Source organism: Oxyura jamaicensis, chromosome 2 (assembly GCF_011077185.1).
Source record: "Oxyura jamaicensis isolate SHBP4307 breed ruddy duck chromosome 2, BPBGC_Ojam_1.0, whole genome shotgun sequence".
Classification (NCBI taxonomy): domain Eukaryota; kingdom Metazoa; phylum Chordata; class Aves; order Anseriformes; family Anatidae; genus Oxyura; species Oxyura jamaicensis.
This window is the reverse complement of record NC_048894.1, coordinates 134,310,962-134,333,213: the sequence shown is the minus strand read 5'-3', so window position 1 is coordinate 134,333,213 and position 22,252 is coordinate 134,310,962. Positions and strand designations below refer to the sequence as shown.

Below are 22,252 nucleotides of genomic sequence, written 5' to 3'. Positions count from 1 at the left end.
TTTAGCTCATCTCCGCATGGTTGTTATATGAATATTAACTTGCTAATGGTGGCTGGATGCGTTCCAGGTCAATATACGATCAGCTTTAACTGTGTCACTGGCAACCATGCTGACAACGAGCTGTTTTATGTTTTCTTGTGTAAGAAAATAAACTTAGTGTTTGGAATGCTTTGACTGGTTTGGTACCAGTGTACACGAACTTTAGTAAGAAATAAAAGCTATCCGGATAAAGGAAAAACCTCTACACCTTCAAAATTCAGGCTTAGTAGGAAACTGGTGTGAATATACCGTGGCAATCGCAACTGTAATGAGATAGTACTTGGATTACTAAAGAATTTTATGAAGGTTTTGTAGTTGATTCTGAAACGAAGACAACAAATTTGCTACCTGATGATGAAAACTAGTTTTAACCTTTGCTCAAGCAACACCAAAAGAAAATAATCATAGCTTCATAGAGCAGTTGAGGTTGAAAAGGGGCCTGGAAGTCTCCCATTCACCCCTGCTGCACAAAGCAGGGTCAGCTAGAACACGTTAATCAAGGCCTCGTGCCTTAGGTTTCCAGTATCTCCAAGGACAGAGACCACCGCTGCCTCTCAGAGGAGCCTGTTCCAGTGCCTGATCACCCTTGCTGGAGGTCAAACCTTAATTATTCTTTTATGTAAAGTCGTCGTCATTACTGAACTTCATATAAGCTCTTTAGAAATTAACAAGACACCCCCCTTCTTTATTGATAATTTTTAAAAGGTAGCTTCATTTCTTCTGCATATGACTTGTCTTCTGTCTTAAGTGCTCAGAAAAAACACATTTTAAATGAGAATGGTAATGTTGATTTCATAGGTGTGGATTCCTCAGCAGAAGAACTTCAATATGGCCAAATTTTAAAGCCTGATTACTTTTTTTTGCCGACTGGTAGGAACTTTAGAAGCGTGCTGTTCCAAATGCTCCTCTGAATTTAAATGGAATAAAAAAAACCTGCTGCTTTTACTTCAGAGTTGCTATAAAGTGATTGAAAAGCCAACAGACTGCAGAGAAAATAATAGCATGCCAAAGGAATCTCAAAGTTACATTTTCTAATCACGACGTTGAAAACTTCATTATTTCTGTGAGCTAACTTTTTTACTACTAATTCTTGCCACTGTTACTTGCTGTTTTGTAAAGAAGGGAAGCAACTATTTTCTCCTCCAGGTAACGTGTAGTAGCTGGAAGAATTTAAAAACACCAAAATAGGGGTTGTCAAATACTGAATATAATGTGGTAAATTTTTTACCATGCTTTTAGAGTAGCATTGCTCCATGCACAGGTGCACATACACACATTGTTGTAAGAAACAGGATTTGGGGACTGGAAGGGTAAGGTAATTTAGTGGGTCATGCGCTGGTTAGGTGTGAGATTGTTTTGGAAAAGGCCTACTCCAATGACATTGTCTGCTCTCAAGAAATGTTGAGTCACTGCTGACAAGGAACTATTTGGGGAATGGAAAACTTTTTTTTTTTTTTTTTTTTTTTTTACCCTAGTGAATACATGAAAAGAGTCCCAAAGCTTGTAATGGCAGAGATCATAATTAAGGCATTTTAAATCATTGCTCATTTGCCCTAGAGCTACTTAATCTTAAATTACAGATGAGAGTTTATGACTGCTCTAGGTTAATCTATGAAATGTCTAAGTGATAGAGCAGATTATTACTATTTTTATTTATGTGAGGTATGCTTTGCTTCAAAGGATGTACAGATCTGAAGCACATGGAAATCAGGGAAGGATGCTAGTACATCAGTTAATAATAATAGGATAGTTGATTCTCAATTTTTACCTGTTTTCCAGTTAATATTTTAAATTGGGACATGTATATATAGTCTGCATTGAATTCTGGTTCTGCTTGAATAGGCTGGTATGAGTGTGTGGTGTGGTGATAGTGTTTCCTGCTACAAATAGTTCAGATGTTTAAGCATTGGAGGCATTCAGTGTGCAGAGTAAAGGACACATCAATGACAGCAGTCTGTAATCACATGGCGTGAATTATTGCTCTTCCTTTTTAAACACCACACATATAGTAAAAGAGCAACAAAGGAAATGCTGTAATTTGTGCTGTTGATCTGGAATCCATCTACTTGCCTTAGTTACGCTTAGTTTGCAGTTGCTTTTGCTACCACTGTCCAAAAGTTGTGATTTAAAGAACACTCTCTGGCTTCAAAAACTAGCAATAGTGATCACGTAGGAAGCAGCTTGAGGCATTCGGGAAAGCTGTAACGTATGACAGTCTGAAAAAAAACTCTTCACAAGAGCTGATACAAGCCTGCATCATCCAGGTGTCGGGACAAAAATGTGCATCAACAAAGGGAGTACTGAGTCTTGAAGTAAGCACTTAATCCATCAGAATAATCTTTATGAAAGTATCTTCAGGTGATGTTTCATTCTGTGACTACATTCTAAATTCTTCTGGTTTTAAAATATATTAACTCGTGTATTGGCTTTTTTGTCCCTAGTTTCTAGCTCACAAAATTTCTGTCCAACATTCAAACCTAAGACATATATATAGGACAAAAAGGTTGCCCAACGCTGATATTTCTCCCTTTCTGTAAGTCTTAAACTTCTTGTGAGGTAGAGAAGCTGCTTGGGAAAAAAATCCTTTCTGTACCCTAATAACCGATCTTTGAGTTGGGAGTTGATTTAAACACTTTCTTTATTAAGAATCCCCTTTTCAAGACGTGGTGCAGAAATTATTCCTATTTGCACATACCCAGAGCATACTGGTATAGTCATCAAATGAACCAGCTGTTTAGGACATGGCTTGACAGAACATGAAATGGAGCAGTGGTGATGATCAGTGACGATACCAGTTTCTAAGTGCCCTACTTGCTAAGACAGAGGGAAATTAGTTTCCTAGAGACATTTTAGCATTCTGCTAAATTCTGGTCCTTACAACTTCTGGTCATTTGCTATTTCTGGTCATTAGCATTCTGCTCCTTGTCAACAGTAGGTAAGTGATGATAATACATAATTCATCTGTAAAACTATTTTCTGGGTTTAAACCAGAGCCCTCTATACTGACATTTTCACTTATATTTCCCTCACATTAATTTTTGGCAAAACCTGTTTCCTCACCTGTCAAAACAATTCTGTTGCATGCTTTGCATCAGTGAACACACACAGCATCAATATTAAAAAAATTATTTCATGGTTTATTTCCTTAACTGAGAGTATTTGCTTATAACTTGGAACTGTTTTCCCGGTTACAGGTTTAAATTCTGGCTTTATACATGTGTTTAACATCTTAAAAACCTTTAAAAGTGTTCATTTGTTGTAGTAATGAAAATCTTACACATTTAGCAGATACTAAACCTGGAAATTACACTCAAAATGTGTAATTTCTTACGTGTTGGATGGAAATGGTAACTGAATCAACTGAGACACAGGAAACTGTATATACAGGATGTCAATTCATAGTAAATGTCAACTCTATAAAATATCACCTAATTTTAGTATGAAGGCACTTTTATTTAAAAACAATGCAGTATTCAAACAAGATCCCAGGCTAGGCCCTTAATAGTTAATGCTCCGTTGTGTATGTGTAAAGGAATCAAAAGTCATCTTTGTCAAACGTCAGGAAAATAATGAGAGAACAATATGCCCCACTCTGCTTTCTGTAATCCAGGGTGTGTAACGAAATGAAATGTAACAGGATTGTTGCTTTAGGATGGATAAAACCAGTTACGACAAGTACCACTAGAGAATTTACTAAACCCAAGAGGTGTGTAGCTAGAGAATGTGGTAATACATTGGCAAAGTAACAAGCAAAACCCTTACATTCATAACTGCTTGTCAGCTTCGTGCAGTTTTTGAACGTCATTTGTCATGTAAATTTAAGCAAATGTGACTGCAGTATAGCACCTATGCATATCTAATAGAGGATACTATTTACATTTTTCATTTTCTAGCTACTGAAATTGTCCACTTGCAGCAAATTTAATTCAATTTCTTTGAAACTGGCCATTTGTTGGCTGTAGAATACACTACTATTAGTAGCAATTCTTGCTCCTGTTGGAATTGTAAAAAGATACAACCTCAGGAAGTTTTTAATATAATTAATACATAAAAGCCTTTAGGTAAAGGGAAGTCTTTTCTGTTTTCCAGTCAGTTAAGAAAAAAGACATTCAGAACAGTTTTGTTACGTCTCTTAGTAGCATCTAAAATTCTTCTTCCTCATCATCATCATCGTCATCTTCTTCATCCTCTTCCTCCTCCTCTTTCCTTGGTGTGCTGTTGGAAATCTAAAATGAAAATTCAACAAAAGTAAATCAAGTATGTATTTAATGCTGGAAGGAAAACTTCTCTGTTGGCATTTCAGGTCTTGTAGGTTGTGTGTTTGGTGGTGGTGGTCTTTATCCATTAATCCTGCACCATAAAAGTGCACCATGCCAACAGAAGGGTAACGGAGCACTAACTATAAGAACAGTAAATGAATCTTGAAAGCTAAAAATCCCCGAACTCCTGAAAGCTAGTATATGACAGGGAAAGCTATGTAGTAATTGAATTAATGTTAAAAAGCAACAGGGTGTTAGGTTTTTGCTGGGTTGGCTCCCTAGACAGCAGGTTGAAGGTGAGTGTTAAGGCATAATCTTATCTTGAAGACATCAAACCATTTAAGATAAGTGAAAAGCTCACCACTATGCTGCTCTAAACTGTTTCTGAGAATAAATGAGAGAGACTTTACCAGAAGTCTCGGTTCATATATGAACTTGTTTCCCTGACCATCAGTGCTTGCCCTTCAGAGTGGTAACTTAAGTAATTTTTTAGTTCGTCAAATATTAAAAAATAAATTTAAAAAGCCAGCTTGCAAGCTTTCATCTCATCTGAAAGGCTCTGCCATACTTTCTTCTAATGAGAGCTCTAATTCCTGTTGAAGAGAGATTATTCATAGAAGATGGATCATTTACAATTTAAAGTAGAATACCTTTTTTTCTCCCCTGAAAAAAGGAACATTAAACTCAAGAAAGATAGCTATCTAAACCATCTGGAATGCTTTTCAAAAATGATTTTATTTTAGGTCCAGCAGTCTTCTGAGGGCATCTGCAGCTGTAATGTTTCCTGAGTTTTCTCACATGTAGCTACATATACAAACTTCAGTTCCGAAGACAAAACTTGCCCTTTTATTTTCAACCCCCTATTTTAAAAGTTCTTAAAAGCTGGTTATTAAATTCTGACTTGTGAGATCTTTTAATTTATACAGCTATGTACATAACAACAACAACAAAATGCTGTGTGCCTAAAGCACACTGTAATTAGTGAACTAATGAAAGCAGAAGAACCCTTTGTGGTGTCGCTCACAAAATACATGATTTAGCTTTACGCAAATACTCGGTTGCAAATTTTTGAGCGTAACAGAAAATGGAGTTAATCATTAGATGGAACTGGGTTATCTTGAGTGTAAATGCCTAATGCAGCAATTCATTCTGTGAAAGAAGATAGAGACAATGACACTGATTTGGAATTGGAGATAAAGGAGTGCTGCAAATTGAGCCTGGTAAGGTAGCTTCATTTCAACAGACTAATCTTCCATTATTTTTTTCTTTTCCTTCCCCTTATTTTTTTTTCTTCTCTATGTATGAGCATCTGAAGTTCTTAAGAGCTTAAATCGTATTTCTGAATAAAAGCTACCACTCTTCTGGAATAAGAGGTGCTAATTTGGGGTTTAAGGCTCTTTCTACTCGCTAGTCAAGTATCTCTGACCACTCTGTAATTAAATAAATAGTAAACTAAATACTTGCACCGATGGAGATAAGCTGGTGGCTAACCTAAGAACCAAAATGGATCAGAGTATTGAAAATGAGAAAGGAAATGAGGCAGCTTAAACACGTTATTTCTGCCATAAAGCTAGAACGTACCAGTACCTGAAAAATTAATTTGGATTATGTAATTCTGAAAAAATAATTTGATTTTTTAAAATGTAATGGAATTTGATCATTTGTTGTTTCTTGTCCTAAGCTATTTTATGTGAAAACAAATGCTCTTAGGTTGTGTGCGGCTGATGACTGTCCCTGTTCCTGCTGTTCAGCTGCGTGCTTTACTACATACACTACAAAAAAAACATGCAATTTTCTACTCATGCCGTTCTCTCTTCATGTCTTACACAGTGGGCTGTGTTGGAACACCTTGCTGCATACAGTTTCAGCCATGGTTAAAATATTTTGCTGCCCTAGAAAAAGAGGTGTAAAACAGTTAAATGCATGTGCATAAAACCTGTGTGGCTAAATTTGGTTTAAATTACCTAGCAGAAGTCATTATTTTCTGCTATAGTTCTAAAATACAGCAAACCAACCTGAATCACGAAAATGAAAACTAGAGAAAAACTGCTAATGAAAGGGCAAAATGCAGAGATTTACTAAGGATCGTTATGGAAACTTAAATAGCCTTTTCAGCACTTGTGTAAAACTAAATATCTGTAATAATCCTGTTTAAACAAAGCCTCAAATCCCTGAAGAGGTTTTCTCGTAATGGGGAGCCATCCTGTAAGTGATGGGACACGCTTCAAATTATCCTATTGCTCGACCAAGCTAGACCTCAAATCAAGGCACTAGAATTTTAAAAGGAAGTGGTACTTTCTCCAAAGTGAATCCAGCTCAAGGAGTACTTCAGATTTCTGATACAGAATAATACAGGAAACTATTTGCAGAACCAGAAACTTGTTCTGGGATGGCATGTGCTAAATCCTCTGAAAGACAATGACTGTATTATATAATTCATCCTATCTGATGTGCAGTGTTTTTTCCCCTCTACAGATTATTTTTAATCCCCTTCCTGCAGCCTTACTCTGTGTGGTTCTGCAAACTGCTTACCAGAACTATTTATACTGCTGTAAATTGAAAATCCTTAACTACTGCTTTAGGTAGTCAGTAAAAGATTGTTATGATGTATGAAATCAAATAAATACGAAAACGTTGGGAATGAAAGATCCCCAGAAAGATAAAACCAGTCACCTGAAGGCTCTGCTGAAAGCAGCGTTTTTTGCTAGTGGAATGTTTGGAGGTGGTCTTAAGAGATTGCAGCCCCTAGTGTAATTCAAGGTGCTGATTCTGATGCAAACATACTGTTTGCAGAATCAAAGGGGCAACGTGTATGTGTGGGTGCCGAACAAGATGTCTGCGTCTTTTTACTGCCCTCTAGTGACTGCCATAAATAAGGCATTCCACCTCTTGTGCTCTCTGTGGATACGTTGCGTAGCACATTAAGATGGCATTATTTTGAAATGTACAGCAGTTTCCCTCTAGGTCTAGGTGACTTCTCATTTCTCTCATATATTTCAGTAATAGGTCAAGAGAACATGAACGCCTAAATTATAAAACTAAAAGAGAGGTCTAGGAGAAAAGGGAAACATGCAAGTTAGTCAAAATCTAACTAAAATCTAGCATAATCTCTGCACATACACATTCAGATTTCTGTTTTTCTAAAGACAGTCACAAAACAGAGCTATCTGTGTCACCTCAAAGTAGTTACAAATACATCTATAGCACTCATACAGTTTTATGGTACTACAGGGAATTCTCAAGGAACGTGGCAATGGATTTCTGACAGCCTTCTCTTGTCTTCAGGAAAAGAGAGGTTAAATATTTTCTGAAAAAAAAAAAGAGAACCTGAAATTTGGTTGTTTGGTAAAGAGGAAGGGCATCTTAATCAAAGCCAAAATTGGTCTCCGTGCCCTGAAATACGAGGTTCTTTTATCTTTTCAGGTGGCATGACTCACACTTTCATCAACAGAGTAACTCAACTGTAATGATCCTTTAAGTGTCGAGAGCAGAGAAGGGGCAATGTACAAAGTGAAGACAACTTTCTACTGGTCCAATACCAATGCATCCAAAGAAGGAAGATGGGATGCGTACATTTTATACATGGCCATCTCTGTAACTGAAACACTACTAAGAATCACCTTTGTTACACGACTAAAGCTGCAATAAAGAAAAAAAATTGATGTCTGCAAGCTTACTGCTGCACACAACAGTCAAAGATTTTTTCAAGGTAGCTAGATCAAAAGCAGTGACCCTTCCTCCAGCTGTTTCATGATTTTTTATCATCTTCCTTTTCCTCACCTGCTCTGAATTTTCAGAGCATGGAAGGAAAGGTGTGTAGGTCATTGTTTTGCTTTGCCCTAGGAAGTATCTCTAGGCTGAGTCACCACGTGGTAGAGAATCCACAGGTTGGAATCTAGATACTGTGACTAAGAATATGCAAATGTTACTTAAAGAATAGCACTTATGTTCCCAAGAAGCTCCTAGATCTTTGCTGTACAAGATGCCACAGTTTACTAATGAAAAATATGGTATCACTGGAAATCACTTTGTCCTGAATTCACTAAGAGAGCATTTACATTAGCTATGGTTCTTGTTAAGATGTTCTTTTAATATAGTGACCTATCATTTAATTTTTCTTTCTTACCTGTACTGTCTTCAATGAAGATTTTAAGGAGCCAGTTCTTTGCAAGGGGGACTTTGAATTTGCACGAACTATATCTAAGCGAGACTGATAGTCTGGTGGATAAAGTGAACTCCGAAAAACCTGTTCAAATGAAGAAAGCTGTTACTTTGGTGCCATGATACAGCTTGCAAGTTAACCGTCACCAAGACTGAAGCTAACAAAAATGCAGTATTGGACCATTAACCCTGCTCTAGATAGTTGCATCAACTGTAGTTTGGAGTGATTGCTTTTAGCTGAAATAACATCCTTGCTCAACCTAAGACATTATCAAAACATTTATGTGGTCAATGTAAACATTCTTCAGATATCTGAGGGGATTTACAAGTGAAAAACTGCAATGATTTCCCATCAAAATACGGAGCTGAGTTTCAGGCTAACCTAGAGCTAGAGCTGTAACTCCCAGCAGCTCCCCTCAGGCTCTCCAGTTCTTGGGAAGATGAACTCTTGGCCCCTTCACAAGCAAATCCTCGCTGCCAGTCACAGCTATGTCAGGAATTCTGTCTGAAAATATTCAAGTGATCTGCAGCTCAAGAACTATTTTGGAAAACCCTTAGAACACAGAATGTGTTCTAAGAGAATGTGGTATCCATTATACTGACAAGTTCTTTCCAACAGCCAAAAAGTAAATCATAGGACTAATAGCCTGATAATAAAAATAATAGAACTATTCATGCAAGACCTCATTAATAACATGAAAGAGAAGAGCAGAATTATGTTAAGTCAGTATTTTTATGGAAAGTGTATCTTGTCAAATCAACAAGAACTCTAAAATGAGATCAGTAACCTGGCTGTGAAAGGTAAAATACTAACTTAAAGGATATTTTTGAAGTGGTGTCACGTCCCATTTTAATTGTGGAACAACAGCAGTACAAGATTGCCATAGCATACAGCATTAATAAAAAACAGTGACTGAAAAAATTAAAAAAAGAAAACAATTCAGAACAGAAAGAAGATAGAGATTTTTAATGGAGTAATTAGTCTTTAGATGATCTTATCAGAGCAGTGTAACATTCTGTCTTACAGTGCATCTTTACAGCAAGATTCACTGCAGAGGTGTTCTTTAAGAACTGCAATTAGCTGAACTTGGAATGGCAATTAATTTAGGAGAAGTCTGTTATCTATTGTTGTGAGAAAGATTAGATGAGCACTGTGGTTCCTGTCTGCTTCTAAAATCTTAAGAGTTTATAAACCTGTAGACCTTTATTTTATTGGATAAATGCAAAAAAGGACTTAGTGTAAACGAGAAGTTTGTTCTGGGAACCTGAAGAATAATGTTACATGTATACCACCGAAGTATGAAAAGTGTCTTTATGTAGTAAGTAAACTGAAAAGAAAATCTTTAATTACTCTTACCTCTAAATCTTCGTTTTCATCAATATTTTGGATATTTTGGTAGGCAGCAGTATAAATCTCTAAAGCTTTCCCATGGAATAACATTTCAATGGTTATAAATTCAGAAAATATGTTCTAAAAACAAATAAGAACAAAGTTTTCTTAATGCTATAGAGTATATTCTACTTGAAATGCCAGGGACTTTTTCTTTATTGATAGGTATCTTTTTAACTTATAGGGGAGAGATTAACTGTAAACTTTATACATATTTATAATTTACAGATTATGTGTTTTTTTGTAATAAAATATATATAAAAGCTCTTATTGATATATTCAGAACTCACGCAATCTTTTTTTGTATTAATCTAACATCAGATACTGGCTGATTTGTTTTTTTTTTTTTTTTTTCAACCATCTCTCCTATTCCCATTCACCATTCTTTCCAATTTATTTATTTATTTTTTAATAAAAACTATCTCACTTTTATAATTAAATTGGACATCACATAATTTAAATGTTTTTCAATTACTGTAGATTTTGGGACTTAAGCCACTTCACGTTTGAGATTAAGAGAGAAATGAAAGCTTTGTATTTGCAGTCACTAAACGTTTGGCAGTTTCTGCACTGCAGTAACCTACACAAATTCTAGCACGTAAAATATATTATTTACTTATCACTATTCCTGTTAATTTTGCTGATACTAATCCACACATCATTCTACTATGAAATTGCAGATACTACACCATCTAATATAAGAAAATTTGGAATTCAAGAACCTGTAAAATTAATGAACCGATTTTCAAGTTGCAAAGCTCATGATGTTTGGATTATGAAATGGTCAGTATCACAAGCTTTGTATTTATGTAGCCATAAGTTAATACTAGTTGCTTAAGTTGCTTAATCTTGCTGAAGAGTAACTATAGCAAATGTTATGCAAGATGAAGCGTGATGTTATATGCTGAAACGTAAGCACACCTACTTTTATGTCCTTTATTTTCTGTTTCTCAAAATTATCAATCGTTTCCTCTAACTGCCGGGTTGTTCGAGTTGCGTCCAGAGAAGCTCTCTGCAATTCACTTTCAGCCTGGTAAAGAACACAAAGGTGAAATTAGTTCTGTATTTGATACAAAGTCATTTGCTATATAATTGTTCTGAAACCTCTGAATCCAGGTTTTCAAAATACTACATTTCTGGATGACTGTGCCTGTAAATGTGTTTGTAGCTTAATAAAGATGTCTTCTATAGTGTTGCGGTTTTGATCTGAAAACATGAGAAATGGCTAGCTCCAGGCAATCAGGAAAGTCTCACTGCCCTACCCATTTTCTAAATGCTTATCTGCTAATTCTGCAGATCCAGCCCAGACACGATCTGCCCACACAGTGACTGGGCTCAGGGAAATAGCCCAGATGAGTAAACCCACAAGGGATTACACTTCACAAAAACTTAACTTTTTAGAGCTGGTAATAAAGGAGAAGGCAGGAATGCACAGGCCGTATTGCTGGAAAAGCAGACAATATTACCCTTTATTTTTCAGTGCAGATCAACCTGTTGTGTCTAGAAAAATCTTTTCCAGTGCAACACGCTGAACCTTGTGTAAGGTTTTACAAATTCTTTAGATAGAAAAGCAGCAGCTGGAACTAATGCACTTCTCTTGTAAGTATCTCAATCTGTAGACTAGAGCCAATATATTTTTTAGGTTAAAAAGCATTTCATGTATATTTTTAATATTTTATACAAAATGTATTTTATATAATTATTTTATAAAAATATATTCAACAGGACATTCATTCTGTCTTGAGGGCTTTCTCCTGTCTTCATAAGAGAGGTGCTCCAGCCCTCTCAGCATGTTCGTGGCCCTCCTCTGGACCTGCTTGAACAGGTCCCCATCTTTCTTATGCTGGGGGCCTCAGGGCTGAACACAGTGCTCCAGGTTGGGGTCATATCACAGCAGAGAATCACCTCCCGTGACATGCTGGCCATGCTTCTTTTGATGTAGCCCAGGACAGTATTGTATTGTATGTATTCGATCAGCTCTCATGCTCATCTCCTTTTCTTGATTTTGTCCAAAGCACAGGAGGGAAATAGAGTAACAAAAGACATTTTGTGTTTTCTCAATTACTACGCTCACTCACTCTCAGGAAAGGAAGGCAGCTGTTACGCATGAGCAGCCATTACACATGCAAACACAGTATGTTACTTCTATGATAATCAAATGTATCTTCTTGATCCATCTTAAATAGAGTGGCCAGATGCGCACAGATGATTTGGGAAAGGAATTTTGTTTGTTGTAGAGTGAAATGTTTAAACTTGCAGAACCTGCATAGTTTGTACAGCAGCAGTTCAGTATTTTCTCTTCTGAAGCACTCACCTGTGACTGGAAATAGTAGTCAAGGAAACAAATGGCAAAATAATCAATATGCGTAAAAGTAGCTGTTTCTACTTCCAATTGTTATATATTGTGAAGTATTTACCTGAGATATTTGAAAACTTCTGTATACTTGGAGGATGTTACTATTATGTTGTCTGAAGCTTCCTATTACAAGTCATACAATTTGTCATGGCTTTTGTACAAACAGGACAGCTGTTTGTCTTGGACTGACATTTTGGTTATTTACTTTTTTTTATTCAGACAGCCTAGCTAGACCATTTCAGAAAAAATAATGTGATTTTAAAAAATCATTTTTATATTAAATATATACACATCTGAGAAGGTTTTCTTTGCAAAGCTGTACTACCTCCATGGTTTTTAGGATGAACTTGAAATCTGGAAGTGAGAACAGATCCTTTGCTATCTGTGGCCAAAGCTGTTAGCTGCTGGAATATCACTGCGCATGAAGAACAGAACCACTGCTATCATCAGTGAACATGGTGAAGCCTCTCAGACCTAAAAAGTGGCCTGCAAACATCCTCAAAAGCACATGAACCTATTCCAGTCACACTCAAATGAATTAGATGTTCCCTCTTCGGGACCAGGGTCAGGGACTGGAACTAAGCTGGTGCAATATTAGACATTGTGTTAGATGGGAGCTGGGCAGTGTGGCAGAGAAATGGCCAAAGTGCCATAACATGAAGACTAGACAGCAGAGACTCTGCAGGGCATCAGGAGGGAAGACTGAGACAAGACATTACACTCAAAAGGAAATATGAACTCTTTTCAGTCTACAGATGTTCAACAACTGTATTCTACCCACCTCCCACCAGCGTTTCTTTACCACTGGTCTGCTACACAGCTTACTCTATTGAACTGTTCCTTTCTATCCCAAGGCAAAGAATGTTTATAGTGCTGAGTCTCCCTGGCACATGGAAGCCTCACGAAGTTGCACGATGTCTTCCTGATTCCCAGTATTTTGTGCTGATCACTTTAAATGGAAATACACAGTGTTTGGAATGCACATGCCTTTGGGCATATCCAAAAATAGGCTGTACTCAGACTTAGGTTTTCAGGCAAAGTTTAAGTACAAAACCCACAGGTGTTACAAGAAGCTAGGCCGTGGAAGGGTGTTTGGAAGTAGCTTAGCAAAGAGACAAGAAGAAACAAGCGAGGTGCCAGCAATACCTATGTGAAATCAACCACGAATTAGTGCAAGAGGAAGGAAAACAGGGAAGAGCTTCCCTGCAGTGATAATATGTTACTGCTAAGATTTACTTCCTTAATCCTGCTGGAAGAGAACTCTGCATCACAGCTCAAGTTCCAACCCCACAGCTGACACACGTGTCTTTACCTCCTGAGGAACTCTGATTAGTCATCACTTGAATTAACTGATTTGATTAGTAATAAACAGAAATTCTTTGGCAGAGAGAAAAATAGAATGCAATTCTCCTGGGTGGCGTTTGACCATCACAATCATTTCTTTTTCTGCTGTTCAGTGCTCTAGAAAGATCATCATTTCTGAAATGAAGTTGATGAAATCCTACAAAGAATAGCACTGCTTCACTATGCAATCCTGAGTCCAGCCCCAGAGTGTAAGAAAAAATAAACAGCATGTGGTCATGAACTTACATGCTGTAGCATAATATAGAGGCACAAAGGGACTGAACTAGGATTGCCCCAAAGACATTTATTCTGTCATTCCTTAGAATCTGATTGTTTCAGAATTTGAAGCTTCAATGACATTTTATTGGAAATTTTGTAGAGGCTTAATTTTTCCCTCTGTGATACAGAATAATATACTGGGGAGGGTCACTGGTATCTTGAGAGGAAGAGTAGTCTGGTTGAGTATTCTACTAGCAGAACTACAACTTTTCCCACCACACAAACTCACACCCTGTCTAGGTACAAGGAAGCACAACCACCAAAAGGGCAAATGTAAAAAAAAATAATTAAAAAATTCACAGAAGTAAAAAAGGTGTCTGATTCCACTTACTTTCAAAACCTGCCAATATCTTAGATGTAATCTATGCCTACCTCTTCGCCATAAACATATCAAATACTTCAGTTTCTTTTCACTCAAAAAGGGGCTGGGTAACAAAGCAGCTATTAAAAGCTGTATCTCATTATCACAAAGTTTAAGAAAAGTTACTTAGATTCAAAACCAACACAGTCCCTCTAAAATTATTTCAAATAGTCCCTATGAAAAGCAATTTTCTACTGCTTTCTAAATACAATTGCTGTAACGTTTCAGAAATATTTCTTAAAGTAACTAGAAATGCAGGATACAATAATGTGTCGATCTGATGGGTTCCGCTGACGCGTCTTTTCCAGTTGAGATAACTGCTTGGCTTCTCGATTCTTTGCTGTTAAAGTTGCTTTAAGATCATCCTGGAAATAAAATGGTTTAGATATGTTTGAAATAGATCTAGGAAAATATGAAATGCATTTTTCGTCATACAAGGATTGCCTAAAAATCATGAACAAAACTTCTGCTTTGAACAAAACCAGATTTTACTGATCTTACCCCGTAAAATGATCCCCTAAAAGATTAGGCAGTGGGGACCAAGAGAGTTTAGCACCTTGCATAACTGTCTGGAGCACGCAGTACAATTTAAAAAGTGAAGAAAAAGAATTTTGCAGCTTTTCAGAAAAATTACAGTAGACAGTCAAAAGCTGAGACCTCCAAAGCAGTAAGGAGTCCAGGCTATTCTAGTTTAGCAATGGAATAAAGTTGGCATCTACAACTAAAAAGTGACATCTAACAAATCAGTAAGGAAAAAAACAAACAAACAAACAGCAGTCAATACAAAGGAGGAATTATGAAGCACAGAAAACCGTTACAAAGAGCTTAAGATACCCTAGAAAATCCATGGCTGAAAGGGTTCAACTGCATAGTTATATATGCAGGGAGCAAGGCGTTTAAATACATTTGGAACAAAACACATCGAAGTAATGATGTAGCTGGAGAAGCAACTTATTGATATAGAAAAGGCACATGCTGCTGATAAATATTTCTGCTCTTCATTTCTGAGGGAGAAACAGGATATATGACGATTTCAGAATGCTTACATACATCTTTCAAATTCTTGTTCATGCTATAAAACTGTTTTGCAAACAGTCTGGCATACATGGAACCTAAATTTTTCAGATATGCATCATTCCATTGTCCCTGGTATGAGAGATGTCACTGATTTTGATGACTCTAATCTAAGGAGCAGGACCTTCAGACAAGCAGAAATACAACCCAAAGGAATCTGTCTAACCAAGTCTACCAGAGGCAGCCAGTGGATGGACATTTCAGGCCATCAGTTCCTCTAAAAAGAATACTTCCCATTTCTCTAGCCCTCCAGAATGGAGGGCATTGAAGTGTCCTAATGCTATTAGATCTATCATCTCAGAAGTTGTCTGTGCTCCTTCCTGGGATTCCAGAATTTTATCATGGTTGCAGGTTTCCTTCTCCTGGCCTGGAAAACCAAAAATGTCTCTCTTTCAAAGCTCTGGGATCCTGTGACCAGATCACTAGCCAATGACAAGCACAAGCCTGCCAAGTTTCAAAGTGCTGTGTGTTTCTTTAACAATGAGTCTGTAATGAGCTCAGCATCACAATAAGCAGTTTCTTCTTGCTTTCAGTCCTTCCTGCCTGTTCATATGTCCTCATGTATAGGACTGTTATTTTTCCTTGACTTTAGGGACACAGAGCTGGTCTGTGATAATAAGAAACAACCACAGCTTTAGACTATCAAAACTAATTTTGCTTCTCTTCTTGCAAAAGGGAAGTTACAGCACCTTTTGGGTCATCTGAAAGACTGCTGGAAAGAGCTTTCTCCTTTATGAAAACCATGCAGCTGCAAGAAAAGCAATAATAAATATATTTTAAAGGTCGACATTTCAAATTAAAGGTACAGAAAGAGAATAGGCAAAAAAAAAAGTATATTTTTGCCACAGAACAGGGCCATTTTGTATCTAATAGTCACAGCTGAATGCTTGGTGTTGTGTAATGAGTGGACCCCCATTAGCAGCACCAACTGCCTCGGCCCGTTTACAACAGCCACTCAGAATTAACACTTAGCTCAAAGGGCTCTGACCTTGCTCCAAAGTAGACTTGAGAATGGTGAGGAAACCATTAGTTACCATTATAAAATTCAGTATTTTTTTCGAGCACATAGTGGCTTTGGAAATGCCTACAGGACTGCGCGGTTCCCTTCTCTACCTCTGTTCTCTGCAGCAACAACAGCTACCAAATACGCTTCTTTGTGCTTTCCAGAGACCTGGTGCTACTGTGGTGCAGCTTTACAGATGTTCTGGATGTACAAAGCTAGGGCACAGTTATATACATATTTTATCCTGGATGTAGGAAAAATGAAAAGGGTGCAGAAAGAGCCATAGAAATATTCAAAAGCTGGGGAAGATGTCATTACAGTGAAAGTATTAGGAGTTGAGATATTTAGCTACCTGAAAATAATGAAAAACTCGCATCTAAATAACTTAATCCAGAAGAAAATAAACTATCATAGAGCTCTTTAATCTTAGTGGAACACAAACACCGAAGATTATGAGAAATCTTTCATTTAAAACAAAACACCACAAACATCAGTGAACCACTAAGTACCACAAACAGTCCTACGTTCTCCTCCAGCGTCTTCAGACCAGGACTGGATGTGTTTTTGGAAAACATGCTTTAATTACATCCAAGGAGAAATGGGATGGAATGTAATCGCCAGGGAGATAAAGGTTAGATTCAGAGAATATTAAATTGTTCATGGTTTCATTGGCTTTAAACTATGCAACTAGTGACTAATCTAGTCACGCTGAAGAACTCTGTTCAGCCATCTCATTTCAGACCATACAGGAGTACAGCTACAGCCACCAGACGATGAGCTGGCAGGTCCTCGTCACTGTACTGTTACCTGCTTTAGTCACTGAGGTTATTAAAGCAAACCAGTCCTTTCTTCTGCGGGTGGATCACCTTGATTTTAGGATGTCCTGTTTTACACAGAGAAAAGGAACCAGGAACAGAATTGCCAAAAAGCAGAAAACGAAGATTGATGTGTAGAACAATGAAACAGAAACAAATCCTAAAATCCTATACTGAAGCTGTATTACAGGCCAAGAATACTACACTAGCCTCCACTGAGGCTGCCAAATCCTTCCCCAAAGAGAAACTCAACATAATAAACGCATAAACATGCAATTCAAACAATTTTACTGCTTTAGCATCTAAAGGACAAACTCATTCTGATTGACCTGAACCTCTTTAAAGCACATAGCACCTTAGGAAACAGCAACACTTCTTTTTAGATAACAGCATGAAAGTAGTTTCGTATATACCATGGAACAGATCCAACAAGAACATCCCCTTTGTAAAAAGTGCCATAATGATACGTTGTGCCTCATTGTGCCTCGTTTACTTGAGCAGTGAACGTAAAGCAGTCCTGCAGCTAGCACCCTCTGCTAGTTTTATGTAACAAAAACTTCCTTTCTTCACTAAAAAACGTCCCACTGTTGGATGATAAAAGACCAGCCAGCTGAGGTTTTAACCAAAGTGTACAGTAATGGGCAGAAAAAAAAAAGAATGGCCTACATCTTTAGCAAAGTCTCTCTTAGTTCAAAGGTGTATGGCTGTAATTGTTAACCCCACTTACAGCTCAGGAATGCTCTTGGACTCCTCACTGTAGCTAAGATAAACATCATGTAATACTTTCTAGCATTCTGAATGGCAAAGACAACAGGAAATGCCATTCATTGTTCCGAGGCATGACCTGGCTTCAGTTGGTGCTGTCCTCAGCATTTACAGACTACCAGTGGCAATGCAGGACACCTGAGGGCAGGATTTAAATGCTTCAGATGTGCCAAGCACCATCACGTGGAACTTCTCTCTGACTATAGTCTACAACTTCCCTACAGGCAACAAGCAGTACCACACAAGTGCAGGATGTATCTCCTTCACAACTGTTTCTCTACCAACCTAGCTGGATAGCTAGGCAGTAAAGCAAACACTGTGCTCAGTTCTTCACCAAAGAACAAAAACAGGAAAAATACTGCAGTTTGAGATGCAATGCCACAGTGTGCTCAGATTAAACATGACGAGCACACTAGGATATCTGTATGTAAAATGCCATCAAAAGTTGATCCTTTTACCTTTCTATTTATACAGACTATGATAAAGACATACATGTCAATTACAGATTGTTTACAGGATGAAGGTAACCTCTATGTAATATACCTAGTATACAAATATTACAAGGAACTTAGTTTTGTCCCTGCTTGTTAAAATTCACTTGTTCAAGGAAAACTAGCTGTCCTTCCTAGAGGAAAGAACTTTACAGCCATGTGGCTACATACACTATTTCCAGAATATAATAAAGAGAATGCACTTATTTTTGTATTGTCAGGTCATTCTGATGACTCCACAGGATGGCGACAAGATTCACGCCACTACCTATTTTCTATTTTTATTATTTATTCAGTTTCAAAAAGAGTTTTCTATGTAACAGACTTCAGTGTACAATTCGAATTTAGAAAAGCTGTTAAGGGTAGCATACAGATGACAAAGAGCCAAAAGCATTACATGTAATCCATCTTTTGGAACTATGAATAAAAATAGTAAGATTTAAAAAAAGAATGACAGTATTTATAAAGAAAACATCTTCCACCTGAATTTGCACTATCCAGGAAGCTTCATTCACAGTATCCATATTTTTTTTCCAAAGCGCTTGCTTGGGCTCCAAGAATCTGAATATCCTTGACCTCACATATCAAAGCTTTTTCCTCCAGCACATATATAGCTTCAATCCAGATGTATCCTCATATAATTTTTTATTTACACTGGTTAATGCAATATGAAAAATCACAACCACTCCCCCAATGCAAAGTAGAAATTTGAACTGAGTGGCCAGAGCACCATGGTGTTCTTTGAGTAAATACACTTTTAACCTACCCGTTTAAGTTTCACTATGGTCCCGTAACTTTTCAGAGGTTCAACAACTTTGGCTTCAAGCCTGTCAACCTACAAAAGAAAACACAAGGTCACTAAAATCATCTGCACGTGTGATATGCAGAAACAGGAGATGGTTCATTTAGTAGTCACTAGACTTATTAGGAATGTTGTCAGCCAAAATCCATGTTGGCTCTGCAAACATTCCTCCTTTACTCCACTCTACCTATGCACTGTCAAACAATGTAACTTAAACTACCAGTGGGATAGAGTGGAATAGCAGAAGGGTCTTTAAGTGAAGCACAAGACGTAGACATACCAAACAATCTGCCTGTCTCGCTTGCTTATGCTTCCACCTGTTGTGTAAGCACCTCACACCTTAGCATTTACGTACCTAGCACTGCAGCTGAAGACCAGAAATGGAAAATCCTTAGAAGCTAATTTTCTCTTGCCTACGTTGTTAATACATATGAAAAGTGTTACTGTGACGCACAAAAGAAACAGGACAAAGATTACTGAGTTGGTTTCCATGAGCAAATGGTAACTTGACTTAACGGCTTAAAGCTCTCATTTCCCTTGCTTCCTCTGCCATTTTTCATTTGACGTGTGGTGGTGGTTTGAGGACAGGCACTGTAGGAGGATTTAGGCCAACTGCCAGTTTTTCAAAACACACTTAGAAATCTAAAGATGCAAACTCAAATCGCTGTATGGGTACCTAATGTCAACTGGAATTACAGAGTCATCATTTAACGGTGAAAACAGATTAAGAGATCATGGTTTATAACTTCATATATATCCTCAGCCATAATATAAATTTACCCTATTAATAGATGGATAAATTGCTATCATAGCAATTAAAACATAATGGCTTACTTGTGGCTCTGTTGGAGCCAGAAGCCTAAAAGCTTATGAAAAAAAAACAAGAAAAAACCCACACTATCCACATCCTTGGATTTCGTATTACTTCCTAAAAATCCATCCCTAAATACACTGTGGAAGAGACATGGTTATTTTCTAAAAATGCTCTCTTTAGTAGACTAGATAGTTCATAGATTAACTTAATTTAAAAGTCTTAATTTATCTTTGTTAATAGAAAGAGTGGGACTGTTTCCTTTTTTGGAAAAAAAAGTGAAAACATCAAGAATGTCAAACACTTAGTCTCTTTTCCTTTTGTATCCATGATTATAATGCTTCTTAGCTTCTCAAAACTCTGAATGGCCATGTTGACACACATCTACATCAAATTTGGGCTTCAAGTGTTGAAATGCAACCTTACAGAAACGGACCATGGTCCCTGACAGCACCTGAGACTGGCTCTCAGAGTGCCCTGTGAAGGATTCTCTTCCACGCTGCTTCTGGTAACAGATTCAGCAAAAGGAAAATGTTGCTACACAACTCAAGTCACAGAACTAAAACCAAAACACTTTATTAACCGTAAATTGAAATCCAGAATGCGAGACTGATAAAAGGCATGCCTTGTCTCAAACTCTGTGAGCATTCATGTGCATACTTTCACTGACTTCAACAGGATTAATTGCAGGCAGTTTTCACTAAACTTATTAGCTCTGCCACTGATATATTTAAAAGTGGTTTCTTCCATGCTTCTCTTAAGATTACAGAGCGTATTTTACCCCTTTTAATCACAGATAAGTAACTGAAAAGTTCAGATGGCAAACACAACATGTACAGCTTTAATTTTGTACCTCTGCCTGGCGATAATCCTGAAGTCTGGAAAATTCATCTGCAAAGTTTTTCAGTCCAACTTTTAAGTTTGGTGTCTCTGTGGCTGCATATGCATATATTTCATTTACTAGAAGATCTGCTTTGTCTCGTAGTCTGGCAGTTTTACGTACGTATCCAGCAAATATTTGGCACAATTCACCAAAATGTTTTTCCACATTTGAAACGGCATCTTGTATTTGTCTAGTCTGATTGTCCCTAGATAACAAGAAAATGAAAAATAAGAAGGGGAAAAATGTTTACAACACATACAGCATAAAAGCTATATAATTACATTGTGAATAATTTGTAAGTGATTTGAACATCAAATTTTAGTGCAAAACAAACCTGTTTTTAAACAGACAACATCCTAACAGCCTAATGTAGCATGTGCTTATATAAGTAACAATAACAAAAAAGTAGGATTTATACTTAAAGATCCAATAGGGGAAAACGCAAATCACAAAGATCACCACAGAAGTCTTCATACTGTGGTTTAGCAGAAGCTCATTGTTCCTGTTAACGTTAATTACCAACATAACAGTGCTAACATCTGCAGGTCTCAAAGAAGACAGGGTTAGATAGCTTCCTGCAAGTGTCTGTCATCTACAGAAACAAGTCGGTGGTTGGAGAAATCAGGCAACAGATGTGAAATCTGTATAGGTATTAGAGAATCTTTGTATCTCAAGGCATGAATATCAGAACAACGGGAAGCAATTTAATACTTTAAGACTTAACAACAATGCAGTCAAACAAACACCGTTCCTCAGGAATCCTTCAGGAAAAAAACATCAGAAAAAAGTTCTGCTACAGTAAAAGACCCAGTTATGTTATTTCAGAGCAAGCAGTCTATCAGACTGCTCAGAAGAAGGTTTGTTCTTTCACACCACGACAAAAATCTCCAAATTATTAATTCCCTTGACCAGGGCTCCGTGAGGCGACTGAGGGCAGCCGGGCACAGGCCGACCCTCTTGCCGTTTGGCAGATCTGGCCGGCCCCACGGGCCCCCAGCCCCACACCCTGGCACCGGGACCCGCCCGCTTAGGCCCAGCCGGAGCCTCTTCCTCTTCCTCCTCCTCCTCCTCCTCCTCCTCGCCGCCACAGGACCCCCAGAGCCGCCCCCTGCGTCCCCTCAGGCCGCCGTTACCTGGCGTCCAGCCCGCGGCCCAGCATCATCATGGCGGCGGCGGCCCGGCGGGAAGGAGGGCGGGCGGCGGGCGGGCTCGGCGTGCGCTGGGTCTCCTTGGACACCAACCACCGCCCGCCCCGGCTCCGCCTCGCCGCCCGCAGCGGGGTCCTGAGGCCTCTCGGACCCCCGGCGTGAGCTCGGGAGCCTTGGGGTACTCGAGGGATCGGGCTCCAGCCGGCGGAACGACCCCCGCCGGGCCCCGGGGGGACTGAGGCCCGAGCCCGCCGGCCCGGCTGGCCCTCAG

The 22,252-nt window shown here is 38.2% G+C and overlaps 1 protein-coding gene across 1 annotated transcript; it reads right to left on the bottom strand.

Moving 5' to 3' along the window:
• Nucleotides 1-3,149: 3,149 nt before the first annotated feature.
• CIBAR1 (CBY1 interacting BAR domain containing 1) lies at nt 3,150-22,226 on the bottom strand. Its single transcript, XM_035316665.1, has 9 exons — nt 21,967-22,226; nt 20,804-21,038; nt 19,104-19,172; nt 14,453-14,554; nt 12,164-12,169; nt 10,775-10,879; nt 9,817-9,930; nt 8,425-8,544; nt 3,150-4,265 (listed from the first exon to the last, which is right to left on the bottom strand). The coding sequence occupies exons 1-9, from the start codon at nt 21,996-21,998 to the stop codon at nt 4,182-4,184; spliced, it is 867 nt and encodes a 288-aa protein (XP_035172556.1). The 5' UTR covers nt 21,999-22,226; the 3' UTR covers nt 3,150-4,181.
• Nucleotides 22,227-22,252: the final 26 nt, after the last annotated feature.

Bases quoted from the DNA above. Each gene is read 5' to 3' on its own strand.
- CIBAR1 (XM_035316665.1), bottom strand. From the start codon at position 21,998: ATGATGATGCTGGGCCGCGGGCTGGACGCCAG. The intron at 14,555-19,103 runs GTAGGTTAAAAG...TTTTATTTCCAG, and splicing joins CCATAGTGAAACTTAAACGG to GATGATCTTAAAGCAACTTT. The intron at 4,266-8,424 runs GTAAGAAAGAAA...TTTTCATTTTAG, and splicing joins CTTCATTGAAGACAGTACAG to ATTTCCAACAGCACACCAAG.